This window comes from Haliotis cracherodii, unplaced genomic scaffold (assembly GCF_022045235.1).
Source record: "Haliotis cracherodii isolate W230 unplaced genomic scaffold, xgHalCrac1.p SCAF_15, whole genome shotgun sequence".
In the NCBI taxonomy this organism is placed as follows: Eukaryota; Metazoa; Mollusca; class Gastropoda; order Lepetellida; family Haliotidae; genus Haliotis; species Haliotis cracherodii.
Window position 1 is genome coordinate 18899292 of NW_027266270.1, and position 14131 is coordinate 18913422.

The following is a 14131-nucleotide window of genomic DNA, read 5'->3' on the forward strand; positions in this document are numbered from 1 at the left end:
ATTTTCACTTGATTAAAATAATTCAGTTGAAAAGTGAAACACCTAGCATACAAAACCGGAAATGATCCTTTGATATCTGCTTCTAGTTCAGGCCTAAACTTCACATTCACTTGCAGATCCAGACTCGATTAATACAAAAAAAACAACATTGTTTCAAGTAAGAGATAAAGGGAGTATGACAACAAATTATTGGGTCGGGTGAGGTGAAATGGGATTTAAAGTCGTGTTCAACATTATTGCACTTATATAGTGGTGTGTGTGTGTGTGTGTGTATGCGTGCATGCGTGTGTGTGTGCGTGCATGCGTGTGTGCGTGCGCTAGTCCGTTTTATAGTGCTAGCCTTCAAGTAGCCACACACACGACTATATAAGTGCAATAAGTTTAAATGTGATGTTAAAATCCATTTCACCTCACCTCATCTCACCTGTAATTGGACGGGAGTGAGTATGGTTTTATGCTTTTAGCAATATTCCAGCAATATCACAGCTGGGGACAACAGAAATGGGCTTCACACATTGTACCCATGTGGGGAATCGAACCCGGGTCTTCGGCATGCCAAGCCAACGCTTTAACCACTACACTATCCCACTGCTTCCTCATTGGAGCCTCTACCTGTGCCTTTATGCCAGCTGGTACAAGGGTTCACAACACATCAACCTGGAACCTCGTTTCCCTCACCTTCAACAATAGTTGGTGGCCATTTCAAGAATAGGCACTTTGGGCATTCCTCTCACACAGTGATATAACTGGAATACTGTCCTAAGTGGCACGAAACCAGACTCAAGACAAATTTACATTGCAAATTTCTATGAAACATTCAGGCGGAACTGAGGCATTAATTGATCCTTGATGAGTGAGGATGGGTCCTCTACCTCAAGGTTCCACAAAGGTTTGGGATGTGAAACAATGTGGTGGGTGTGCGAGAGAAGAGTGAGTGAGTATGGTTTTACACCTCTTTCTGCAATAGTCCGCCAATATCACAGCGGGGGACAGGGGAAAAGGGGCTTCACACATTGTATCCAATGGGGGAAATCGAACCCGGGTCTTCTGCGTGATGAGCCAACGCTTTATACCCACCACCCCTATGCAAGACAAAAACCTCATGTACATAGGTTGTGTTTCTTTTGTCTGAGCTTGTATTTGGCCCAATATCTGGAAGATGACACTTGTTCGTGCATTTCAAAACAGGCATATTTGTTTGTTTGTTGTTTAACGCAGCACTCGTTGCACTCGTTTACATCATGAGCATTGATCTTCACAATTGGTGAGTGAGTGAGTTTGATTTTACATCGCTTTTAGCAAAATTCCAGCAATATCACGACGGGGGACACCAGAAATGGGTTTCACACATTGTACCCATGTCGGGAATCGAACCCGGGTCTTCGGCATGACGAGCGAACGCTTTAACCACTAGGCTACCCGACCGCCCCTCTTCACAATTGGGATACATTGACATGCATCAGTGAAGTCGGTGAGCCTGATCCTGTTAGTCGCCTCACACGACAAGCATGGGTTGCTGAAGACCAATTCTAACCCAGATCTTCACGGGACCAAAACAGGTATAACAAAAGTTTATTGCATATGTATTGTGGGTGAATCAATCCCATTAAAATATGATCTTTTAAACAAATACGATACCTCTCTGCGTAAAGAAGTAAGGGCGCTTACGTCAAGGCTTTTAAATTCTATGTATGAGTGAGTGAAGCAATCAGACCAGATCTGATTTCTGTATCTCGAAAGCAACTTAAAACCTTTCCTGAATGTACATGGTGAAGGGGGGCGGTCGGGTAGCCTAATGGTTAAAGCATTAGCTCGTCACGCCGAAGACCCGGGTTCGATTCCCGACATGGGTACAATGTGTGAAGCCCATTTCTGGAGTCCCCCGCCGTGATATTGCTGGAATATTGCTAAAGCGGCATAAAACCAAACTCACTCACTCACTCACATGGTGAAGGCCACGTCATTTTTTGCTGTGAGATTTAGTATACACCTTGTAGTTTCCGAGCTCCATGGCATCTATTCCTGAAAGGAAGTACCACTGAAGGAATACCTGTGTCCTATGTGGGTTTCCTTGTATTAAAACCGAAATTACTGAATCAAGGTGGTAAAGGAACTGAGCCAAATCGGTTTAGAAAGCTGACATCAGAGTGACTCCATAACCCACACATGCTTTGTTTGGACTGGGCGGTCAAGCATCCCTAAGGGTTCCCCAGACACAACCTTCCATGGAGGGGTCCTCAGATCTTCAGAGAGGTGTCGGATCTGAGTAAAAGATCAGATTTTAATGAGATTGTTGGTCAATTGGATTTTGAATTCCAATTATTATGGCTTCATCCAGCGTAGTAATCTAAGTGCTGTGTCTGCCATACATTTTCATGGACTAACAACAGTTGTAGGCTTCCTCTGTAACCATGACGATTGGACCAAGCAGCTAATGTACACAACTCTGCAAAGCAGGGATTTATGCCCTGTTTCACCCGACCACCTCCAAGAAGTCATATAACCGGTCATTTTTAGGTCCCTTTTACTCGTGCAAAAGTATCAAGGTAACTTTAAATCTTGGCCTTGGCAATGAAGAAAGGTAAACACTGGGATCCGACTTTACGGACTGATTAGAAGTCAAGTTTTGATGAAGGTCCGCCACACGCTAGAGATGTGGGTTTGAATCTGGGTGCAGGGTCCTCCTGGTCTCGACTAGCGGACTCCGACAACTCAGGGGGGAGGTGCAACATCTGGCCAACATAGAACACAACACAATATCAGGGTGAGTGAAATAAAAAAACCCTGATTCTTTGTCTTTTGAATGTGATGGTGAGCCACTGCTTATGATTTTAAGGTCAAAATGTGTGTTGTCCCCTCAGAGGGCCACGACAAATGAGTGAGTGAGTTTAAACAATATGCTAGCAATATCATGACAGGAGACACCCATTGTACCCATGTCGGGAATCGAACCCGGGTCTTCGGCATGACGAGCAAACGCTTTATCCACTAGGCTACAGGACAGCCCCAGAGCCACGACAAAAATGTAGGTGTACTGATCAATTCATCTTAAGCCCTACGCGCAAACTTTGCTGTAAATAACATCTCGATGTATCAAACAGAAATTTTTCAGAAATTTAGAAAATGAAGAAATACTGTGCAGTCCTTCAGTGAGAATATCACATTGGTCTGCAACAGACATGTGAATGAACCCACCTCAATTGTGAATTTTTTCCGCCTAAGTTTGAAAGCCAGGTCGAGAGTGTCGGGCATGTGCGAGATGAGAGAGTTGAGACGTGGCAGCTGACGGAGGTGCAACAGTCCTGCAACATAAGAGTGAGTGAGTGAGTTTGGTTTTACGGCGCTTTTAGCAATAATCCAGCAATATCACGGCGGGGGACACCAGAAATGGGCTTTACACATTGTACCCATGTCGGGATTCGAACCCGGGGTCTTCGGCGTGACGAGCTAACGCTTTAACCACTAGGCTACCCGACCGCCCCTGCAACATAAGAAGGTGGATGTATGTTTGTTTGTTTGTTAAATGCCACACTCAGCAATATTCCAGCAATACTATGACTATCTGTAAATAATCGAGTTAGGGCCAGACAATCCAATGATTGACATCATGAGCATCGATCTACGCAATTTGGATATGATGACATGCATCATCTAAGTCAGCGAGTCTGACCACCCGACCCTGTTGGTCGCCACCCAGGACAAGCAGGGGTCACAAAAACCTGGATCAGTGTGGATGTCAAACACTGTTTCATGCCCAGTCTGCAATATTCCTGGTCTATCATGTTGGCTTGTAAACAAACATCCAGGCACCCTTGCCTCGCCACACTATGATTACCTCTTGGTTCCACACAACACCCGTCACCCTTGCCTCGCCACACAATGTGTACCCTCTGATTCTCAGTGCAGTCAACTAACAACTTACCATGATATTCCTTAAAAGCAGGATTTTTCTCTTTACTGGATCCAGCAAAACTCTCGAGGCGTATCGCCGTGTCACTCAGACGTACAAGTCTTTCCACAAAACCTGGATCCTGAACACAGAAAGAGCAATATTTTTTGTGTAGTTGTCTACCAGAAAATTAAATCATTTCATTACAAATGTAAAACGTTGAAACATAAGTTCTCCCTACCTAACACAGGGACGGTTCACCACCCCTTGTATTTGCGACTTAAAAAGTAGTTTGGTGTTTGCAAAATCTTAAAAAATCTTTAAAAAAGTATTAAAAAATATTTAGGGTCACAAAAATTGTTTATCATACATTCAGATATGATTATATACAAAATCTACTTTAACAAAAAATATTCTTGAAAACTAGGAGACCGCTGTTGAAAGCGAAAGAATACATGCTGGTCAAGTAACAAAAATGGCGCTTTGTGAAACGAACAGTCTCGTTTGACGAGTTAAATATCAAATTTACAGTTTATAAGGAAACATTTTTGAGAGAATAACAAAAGGCAAGAAGTTATATTAACTCCATAAATGACCATCTGTCATTATTTTGCCTTGTCAATGTGGACCTAACGTAAAAAGAAGTCAAACAGTTTGTGTACGCACTAGTCACTGATGACAATTTAAGGGGAGGTAACACTTGTTATGTTCACTGCAGTGAGATATCAAGTGTTAATGTTCGCTGCAATGAAATATAAATTTTATCAACTTCAGAAAACTCAGTCTTTCACACCGAAGTATATGATAAAATGTGTGTTTAGTTATAATCATGTTTCACTCTACATATAATATACAAGATTTTGTCTTTCAACATCTGTTTAAGTTAATATTATCATGTTGAGTCGGAAACATGGACTCACGTGTACATCCTTAAGGGCTGTGTTGAGATGACTTACCTGGAACAGGTGAGAAGGCACGGTGATGAGACAACAGGCATAGGCTGTCCTCAGCATCGACCGGAGTGCATAGAGGAACCGGGGCAGGGAGGGGTCCGCACTCACACCATCTGACCCCACCCCGCCACTCTCACCCCACAGTGGAGAACCCAGGGAGTGTATTGCTGCAATGAGACAGGGGTGTATGTGTTATACAGGAACCAGGAAGAGCTGTCAACCCAACCCCACCACATCCCACCACTCTCACCCCACAATGGAGAACCCAGGGAGTGTATTGCTGCAATCAGACAGGGGTGTGTGTGTTATACAGGAACCAGGAAGAGCTGTCAACCCAACCCCACCCCATCCCACCACTCTCACCTTATAGTGGAGAACCCAGGGAGTGTATTGCTGCAATGAGACAGGGGTGTGAGTGTTATACAGGAACCAGGGAGAGCTGTCAACCCAACCCCACCCCACCCCACCACGGAGAACCCAGGGAGTGTATTGCTGCAATCAGACAGGGGTGTATGTGTTATACAGGAACCAGGAAGACCTGTCAACCCAACCCCACCCCACCCCACCACTCTCACCTTATAGTGGAGAACCCAGGGAGTGTATTGCTGCAATGAGACAGGGGTGTATGTGTTATACAGGAACCAGGAGGACTGTCAACCCAACCCCACCACACTCACCACACAGTGGAGAACCCATGGAGTGTATTGCTGCAATGAGACAGGGGTGTGTGTGTTATACAGAAACCAGGAGGACTGTCAACCCCACCCCACCACACTCACCACACAGTGGAGAACCCTTGGAGTGTATTGCTGCTATGAGACAGGGGTGTGTGTGTTATACAGGAATTAAAGAGAACTCAGGCACCATAACAACACCAATCAACATATCAATATGAGGGACACCTTACCTATCCTCAGTATCCTCCTGTTGTCACACTGCTGGCTGGTGGAGAACTTGCCGGCCTCTATCTTGCTGTGAATGTGCTGGAGCAGCTTGCGGTAGTGGGGGGTCATGAATGGACAGGGGTCAAGGCTGGGAAGGGACAGAACTCTTGCTTTAGCATGTTCATGTATAATGTCATCATGTGTTCATTTAAAAAGACTACTGGATCGACATGAAGGATATCACTAAAGGTATGACTTAAATGAGAAATTATTTTCAGATTTTAAAACACTAAGTTCTGACATACAGCAAACTACGGTTATAACAAACTCGAGGGGACCACTCATTTTAGTTCGTAATAACTGTAGTTCGTTATATGCATACATACAGCATATCTACAACAAATGGTCAGGACTAAAACCTAAGTTCGTTACATCTGTCAGTTCGTTATAAGCGTGTTCGTTATAAACGTAGTTTACTGTATTTGAAAAACGTATATTCCCTCACAGAGTCCTACCTGTGCGTAAAGTTATGTTTTGATAGTGTCGTGACATCAGAACTGAGGACGGTCTCTTCCGACATAGACTTCGTCAGGTCATAGTAATGTCCGAACTTGCCGGAGGGTTGGTTAGACTGCAATTATAATCTAATAATAATAATAATAATAACAATAATAATATATTGCTGATTTAATCTAGCATAACTGTCAACGATGACTTACGAGGGTTATGTCATCCAAACATGTCAAGATCTATGGGCGTAACCGATTGGCCATAAGGCCTGGGTACAACGATTGCATCACAATCATTGTGGTATACTGCAACATCTTAGGTTATTGAGTAAGTATTGTTTAACGCCAATATCACATCTGGGGACATCAGAAAAGGGCTCCACACATTGCAACCATCTGTGGAATTGAACTTGGGTGTCACAAACGAATGCTTTGACCACTAGACTACCCCCATCTTCCCAATAGTAGCGCCACCAGTGACTATTATAAGTTATGTGTCTTCTATGTCCCTCCTACTGACCAATCAGATTCCATCTGTGATACAAATTGAATTTTCTTCAAATAAAATGGTCTCGCCTAGTGAACATGGTGAAGACGATCTGATCGATAATCAAAATCTATATTGTAATAAAACAGGTCTTACTTCGCGAAGAGCATCAAATCATGTGAGCACCTTGATTAAAACCATGAAAAGAATCGGAAAATATCTGTTGACTCCAAGTTGTCAGTACACATTTTGCAAATCCTGCAATCGACCAAAATCTGCATGACAGTTTATGAACCGTATGTTGATATCATTGTACGATTTTGATTGGACTATGCAAAGATATGTTAGTCCAGCCCAAATATATCTCCATAATACCAGCCTACTTCGGCAAGGATGGAAACTGGACTTTTATATTCAGTTAACTCCCTTGCCTCAGGAAGATGGGCTACCCCTCCATCCCTGTTCAATGTTTGGACTGTCAACACACAGCAGTGTGATACTATAGCACGGCTGTGTGGCACCCCACATCAGCAAAACATACGTGACAGCATTGTGACTAATTATACACCTTGTTGTGATACCAAACACATTCACAACTGTGAGAGTGTCATATGTACATGAAACATGTTACAAGATACATGTTACACAATACATTTTACATGTTACACAATACATGTTACATGAAACATGTCACATGATACATGTTACACGTTACACACATTACATGTTACAAGTTACATGAAACACAATACATTTTACATGTTACACAAAACATGTTACATGTTACATGAAACATGTCACATGATACATGTTACACGTTACACACATTACATGATACATGTTACACGTAACACACATTACATGTTACACATTACATTGTTTGTTGTTTTACGCGTCACTCAGCAATATTCCAGCCATATGACGGCGGTCTGTAAATGATCAAGTCTGGACCAGACAATCCAGACATTGAGCATCAATCCACGCAATTGGGATCGATGACATGCATGAACCAAGTCAGTGAGTCTGACCACCCGATCGCATTAGTTGCCACTTACGACAAGCATAGTCGCACAATACATGTTACATGATACACGATACAAGTTGCATGATACATGACACACAATACAAGTTAAATTATACACGATACAAGTTACATGTTACATAATACACAATACAAGGTACATGTTACATGAACCCTGGCCAAAAATGCGACTCAATGTTAATGTGACTTCCACCTCCCCATCCCCAGTGGAATGATACATATCCTTACCTTAATCCAACCTTACCTTAATCCAACCTTACCTTAATCCAACCTTACCTTAATCTCATCATTTGTGTAATCAGACCTGAATGGTTGTTCATGCTATCAACCAGTTGTTTGCCTGGCCCAGATTTAATAATCTAAAGGCTGCTGTGATGGTAGATGGAATATTGTTCAATGTAAAACAACATTCACTGACTCTCACGGCATCTCTAAGTTAAGTCACATTGATATGACATCCACATAACTATGACCTTTTCTCACAACTGAATATTACCTGTTGACCTGACAGCTCACCTGAACTTTAGGTTTATTCTGGTACCTCCAGGCGATCTTCATGGACCCTGAATCTGCCCCTTCAGACATGGCCTCGGCTGGGTCGTCTGTAATAGGGGCAGGTAACTCCTGCAACAACCCAGCATAACAGTGTTCATCGTCAATTCTTCACAGTTTTAGCACTCCGAACTCAGCAAGTAATGTGTTTTTTGTATTTTTTGTTTAACGCCACACTCAGCAATATTCCAGCTATATGATGGTGGTCTGGACCAGGCAATCCAGTGATTGACATCACGAGCAGCGATTCGATTCATTGGGTTACGATGACATGCATCAACCAAGTCAGCAAGTCTGACCACACGATCCCGTTACCTGTTACAGCAGGTATGGGTTGCTGATGTGTAACTCGACCTGGTAGAGTCGGAGTCTGTGTGACTATACCTGAATGAGTGAGTCGGGGTCTGTATGACTCTACCTGGTAGAGTCGGGGTCTGTGTGACTCTACCTGGTAGAGTAGGGGTCTGAGTGACTCTACCTGGTAGAGTCGGGGTCTGTGTGACTCTACCTGGTAGAGTCAGGGTCTGTGTGACTCTACCTGAATGAGTGAGTCGGCGTCTGTGTGACTCTACCTGAATGAGTGAGTCGGGGTCTGTGTGACTCTACCTGGTAGAGTCGGGGTCTGTGTGACTCTACCTGAATGAGTGAGTCGGGTCTGTGTGACTCTACCTGGTAGAGTCGGGGTCTGTGTGACACTACCTGGTAGAGTCAGGGTCTGTGTGACACTACCTGGTAGAGTCGGTGTCTGTGTGACTCTACCTGAAGGAGTGAGTTGGGGTCTGTGTGACACTACCTGAATGAGAGAGTTGGGGTCTGTGTGACTCTACCTGAATGAGTGAGTCGGGGTCTGTGTCAAGGTCTGCCAGGAGAGTTGCCTGCCTGGTCATAACACTCTCTGCCACAAAATACTTCACCAGCAGTCGGGCATAGCTACCATAGGTATCTTCCTCTGGAAAATAGGATTTGGAGAAATTAGTCAACAAAGTTATCACCTAAAAGGTACATTACATTTACTGAATTTGTCCTGCCATCCTTCAGGCCAGACAAATATCATTATTTAGTTTTTGATGATTTGTTTGTCCTTTAATGCCACACTCAGCAATATTCAAGCTATATGATTGCGGTCTGAAAATCAAGTCTCGATCAGACAATCCAGTGATTGACATCATGAACATTGATCCACGCAACTGGGATATGATGACATGCACAAACCAAATCACTGAGCCTGACCACCCGATCCAATTAGTCGCCTCTTACGAAGAGCGTAGTTACTTTTTACGGCAAGCATGGGTTGCTGAAGACCTATCCTGACCCGGATCTTCACAGGTGAGTTTTTGATGAACAGAACTGATCATGCTAACAGTATATATTTGCCATAATTTCATTTTTTTTTAAAATAAAAATTGTCCTGCTATAAACAGCAACCTTTTATACCAGTAACTGCAATAACAAGGGTGGATCCAGCATTTTTTAAAGGGCCACCAAACCATCAAAATCCTCTGTCAGTCAATTTTACTGCCTATAACGGGGGGTGGTGGTCTGGACACCCTGGACCACACCCCTTCTGGACCCACCTATCAATAAACATGATAATAGTATCAAATACTTTGAATAAGTCATAAGTCATCAGTTTAAAAAGTAAACAAAGAAAACATGATACAATCGATAAAAAAGTAGTTTATCACCTGAAACTAAACAGGATCCTGGTCCCCTTGATGGTTTCTCTCCCTCTACATTTTTATCTCTAAACGTCAGGTTATGACACAGACAGACCCCTTGACTTTATTGCTCATTTCCAAACACTGCCCATGGTTATATTTCTTTGGATAATTGTCAGTTCTGTAGTGAGTGAGTGAGTGAGTTTACGCCGCTTTTAGCAATATTCCAGCAATATCACGGCGGGGGACACCAGAAAGGGGCTTCACACATTGTACCCATGTGGGGATTCGAACCCGGGTCTTCGGCGTGATGAGCGAACGCTTTAACCACTAGGCTACACGACTGCCCCGTCAGTTCTGTAGATTATAGGGCATGGTGCCTAGTTCCACTTTCATCTCCTTCAGCCATATCAACTTGAAGACCATGGGTTTGAAGCGACCAACGATGGTCCAATTTCTGTATCAATGTTGACATGCTTCTCAGTTTGAGAAAAATATTTACTTTTTTTTTTCTGATGATATCTTTTTAAGATTAACAGTGAAGGATAAAGATAAAGTATGTCTAATCAGAAGCTACACAAAAACCTACCTATTAGCAGCACTGTGCCAACAGCCAAACCACCACCTGCAGGAGAAACAAACAAACTGATTTTTTCGTCTTATTAGGCTACATCACAGCGGCCTGTAAACAATCAATTAAAAAGAAACAAAATTGTTGTTTTAGGCTTAAAAAAATTAAAAGCATTGGTTCTCAGGCAATGATTTTTGAAAATATAGAGCGGGCGGGCAGTGTCTGTTTTTCCTTTTTGGTTGTTCAAACTAGTATGTTACCAATAAACAGTTGTGTAATCAATAAACAGTCGTATTCACTCAACCTGGGAAAGGGCCTCCCTACATAAATGTATTCCTTGATGAGTAAAATTCTGGAATACAGTATTTGACTACCATTGAACTCGGAACACTTAAGGATTTGGTGTTTTTGTAAAAAGTTGAAATAAAAGCGAAACGTGCGCCAACTTTATGATGATGCGGGCGGTGCCTGAGAACCAAGACTATTATTTTTTTTAGCCTTATGCCACTTTTAGCAATATTCCAGCTATATGATGGTGGTCTGTAAATAACTGAGTTTGGACCAGACATGCCAGTGATTGATATTATAGGCCACTATCCACTCCGTTGGGAGTACGATGGCAACAATGAACCAAGTCACTGAGTCTGACCACCTGATCCGTTTATTTGTCTCTCAGGACCGGCATAGATTGCTGGTAAACAATCCTGACCCTGAATCCAAACATGGATCAAGACACGGCCAGTCAAACCAAAGGTTGATTTTATGAATATTCAAGCAATATCACTGCAGGAGACACCAGAATAGGGCTTCACACATGTGGGAAATCTAAAACGAGCGTTATATTTGATGAGCGACAACTTTCAGCACAAGGCAACCTCAGTTGATATCACAAACAACATCCCATGTCGTTGGGGCAGATGGCAAGCAGTCAACAAAATCACTGAGCCTGAACACTTCATCCAATTTGACATGCAATAGAACAGGGTTTAAGACTAACTGCATTTCATTGTAGGGATATTCAAGGTGGAAAGTAAGTAATATTGTAGTATTAATTGTTTTCCAACTTTAATTTGCAGTAGCATTGGACAGATTCATTCTTGTTCCTCTAAGTCTTGGTTGGGAAATTCTTCGAAGCACGATGGACGTTGTTTTCACAAGTCTTTTTCTTTGTATATTACAGTCAATTTGTAAAATGTGATTCTCTCAGGCAATTTATAAAATGTGTAAATATTTCAGTCATTTTGACTGAAAAATCTGTCCATTTCTTTAACAGATAGACCAAAATTGATTAAGACGATCAATAGGGCCTTAAAACATCACAACAGATTATTATGTAGGATTAGAAGCCAAACAATATAGAAATGTACTTTTCATCATAACATTTTCAGTCTCTTGGTGATGATATTAAACATAAAAATGTTTGGAATTCGTTGTCATAATACTACACATGGACATATTTTTCAGTCAATTTGTAAAATAACTGAACATTCAGGCGTTTAATAAATTTCCTAAGTGAAAATGTTGCACATTTTGACTGTAAAATATAAACACGATAAAATAAGCAATGTCCAGGAGAAATATTTATTTTGTGTTGCAAGTCAAAATAGTGTAAATGATTATAGCACAATTACCAAGCAAGTGACTTATCAAAACTTCAGCACCATTACCGATGATGCTACCCACAAAGATACCTACATTTCCTTATTATTTCCAAAACTGTATTTCATTTTGTTGATCAATGTGACCATACGCCCTTATACTATCAATAAAAGTGACAAATGCGCAGCGAATATTGCGCAGCACAGGTTGCGAACCAGTCTAGGTTTCTGCTATATCATCAGGGTACTCACAGGGAAAAACAATAACAAAGGCAACAACCAGTCCCGGGGAATTGCTTTAGATCAGTGCCCCTTTAAGAAAACACTGTTTCCATTGACAATTAGTTCTTGGCTCCTTGATCCAAGTAGCAGTTAAGATTTTGATTGGAGTAGTTTATTTAATCATATGCGTTTTGGAAATTCAGACGCATCAGCAAGCATAAATATGACGGTTGGCAACACTGTTTATGAGATATACAATATATTCCAGATTTATCATGTCTGTCTGGACTAGACTATGCAGTGATTGAGCATCGATCAACGCCATTGGGATATTGGTTGTTGTTTACCCTGAAGGGTTTGATTGTATCAAAGACGTATGTAGGTATTTGATTGTATGTTGATGATAATATTGTCTTATAATCGAATATTCAGAAATACGAATTCCATCTAATTTAATAACACCTGAGTTAGATGACGTGATAAAATGCAAGAAAAATTCCACAAAGACATAATTGATGATTAAATACCTATGACATTATCTAAAGACGGGACACCAGTAGATATCAATAATTGACTGTTTAACAGTGATGGTTTCGTTCCAGATATTTGCGGTATTTTTACACGTGTTTTCTTCTGAAAGCTTGTTGATGCTGCCATGTTGAAATTTTATTTAAGTCGATAAAATGGTTTAGATGTGTTTGGGGGCAGTTAGTTGTAATTCTCATATACACATTGTGATGTAGCCAGAAACATTATAAATACTGAAAATGATCTGTCTGAACTAAGAAATAGAGAAAATAACCAGGCAACGCGCTACACAGTTTGGCTCTATTTTATCGAGTAGTATGCAACTCTTGTAGCTTGGAGATACAAAATTAGGAGTACTGTATTCCTAAAAACCGTTGTTATGTAAATATCACATTTCATACATTTCTTTCCTGAAAACATTAGAACACAAAGTCTGCAATAGCATAAGTGCACAATGTGACATACTGAACACAAAACAGACGCAAAATACAAACACCAGATACTAAAACTATTAAAATTACGGAGTACATACTGATTGAGTTCTCATGGTAAAATATTTAGTTAATTTAATATCTAATAATTTACCGATTATTTTAATATATATCCCAGTATAAAATAGGAAACAACCGCTCCATCTTCAAACGTAATATATATCGACAGATGCAAATGACGTTCTTTTAGTAGCGGGGATGCCACATGACATTTCTGGATAATAGTATTAAAAATAAATGAACGCCATAAAGAGATTAAATGTTGATCAGGAGAATACTTGTCCATATTGTCGTAGTGAATATGTTTACGTATGGGAGTAAAGACCATATTCAAAAATGTGTGTGTGGTGTCGTATGGAAGCACGGATCTATGTAAAATCTTGATGGGGGTAACGATATTTCAATGAGGCCTCATTTCAACTGAAGGTATTTCTAATGACAGTATTAGTTGGATAGTAAGTAGTACCTAAATGTAAACAAGTATGTGTTCATTGCACGTGCGTTCGTGATCTTCGTTTATGTTTTGACTCATCCGCGATCAAATCCATTCTTTTGTGTTTACGATTAATTGTTATAAAGGAAATAACATTATTCAATATTTTGTCAATATTAGTAATATAGGTTGGAAGACTGATTTGAAACTCCCGCCTTGACAAGTTGTAGAAGCCTAGCAGACGACGTTGCTGTCACAGAAGCAGACGATCATTTACATCCGGTTGTATTCTTTTTGTTAGACGTCAGGGTATT

At 41.2% G+C, this 14131-nt stretch overlaps 1 protein-coding gene across 1 annotated transcript; it reads right to left on the reverse strand.

Annotated features, from left to right (window-relative positions):
* Nucleotides 1-1915: 1915 nt before the first annotated feature.
* On the reverse strand, nt 1916-13022 carry LOC139461901 (elongator complex protein 4-like). The gene is made up of 10 exons (XM_071243390.1): nt 12893-13022; nt 10564-10599; nt 9144-9265; nt 8281-8388; nt 6242-6357; nt 5750-5874; nt 4846-5009; nt 3923-4031; nt 3196-3302; nt 1916-2732 (listed from the first exon to the last, which is right to left on the reverse strand). Exons 1-10 carry the CDS (start codon nt 13020-13022, stop codon nt 2613-2615), a joined length of 1137 nt encoding a protein of 378 aa, XP_071099491.1. The 3' UTR covers nt 1916-2612.
* Nucleotides 13023-14131: the final 1109 nt, after the last annotated feature.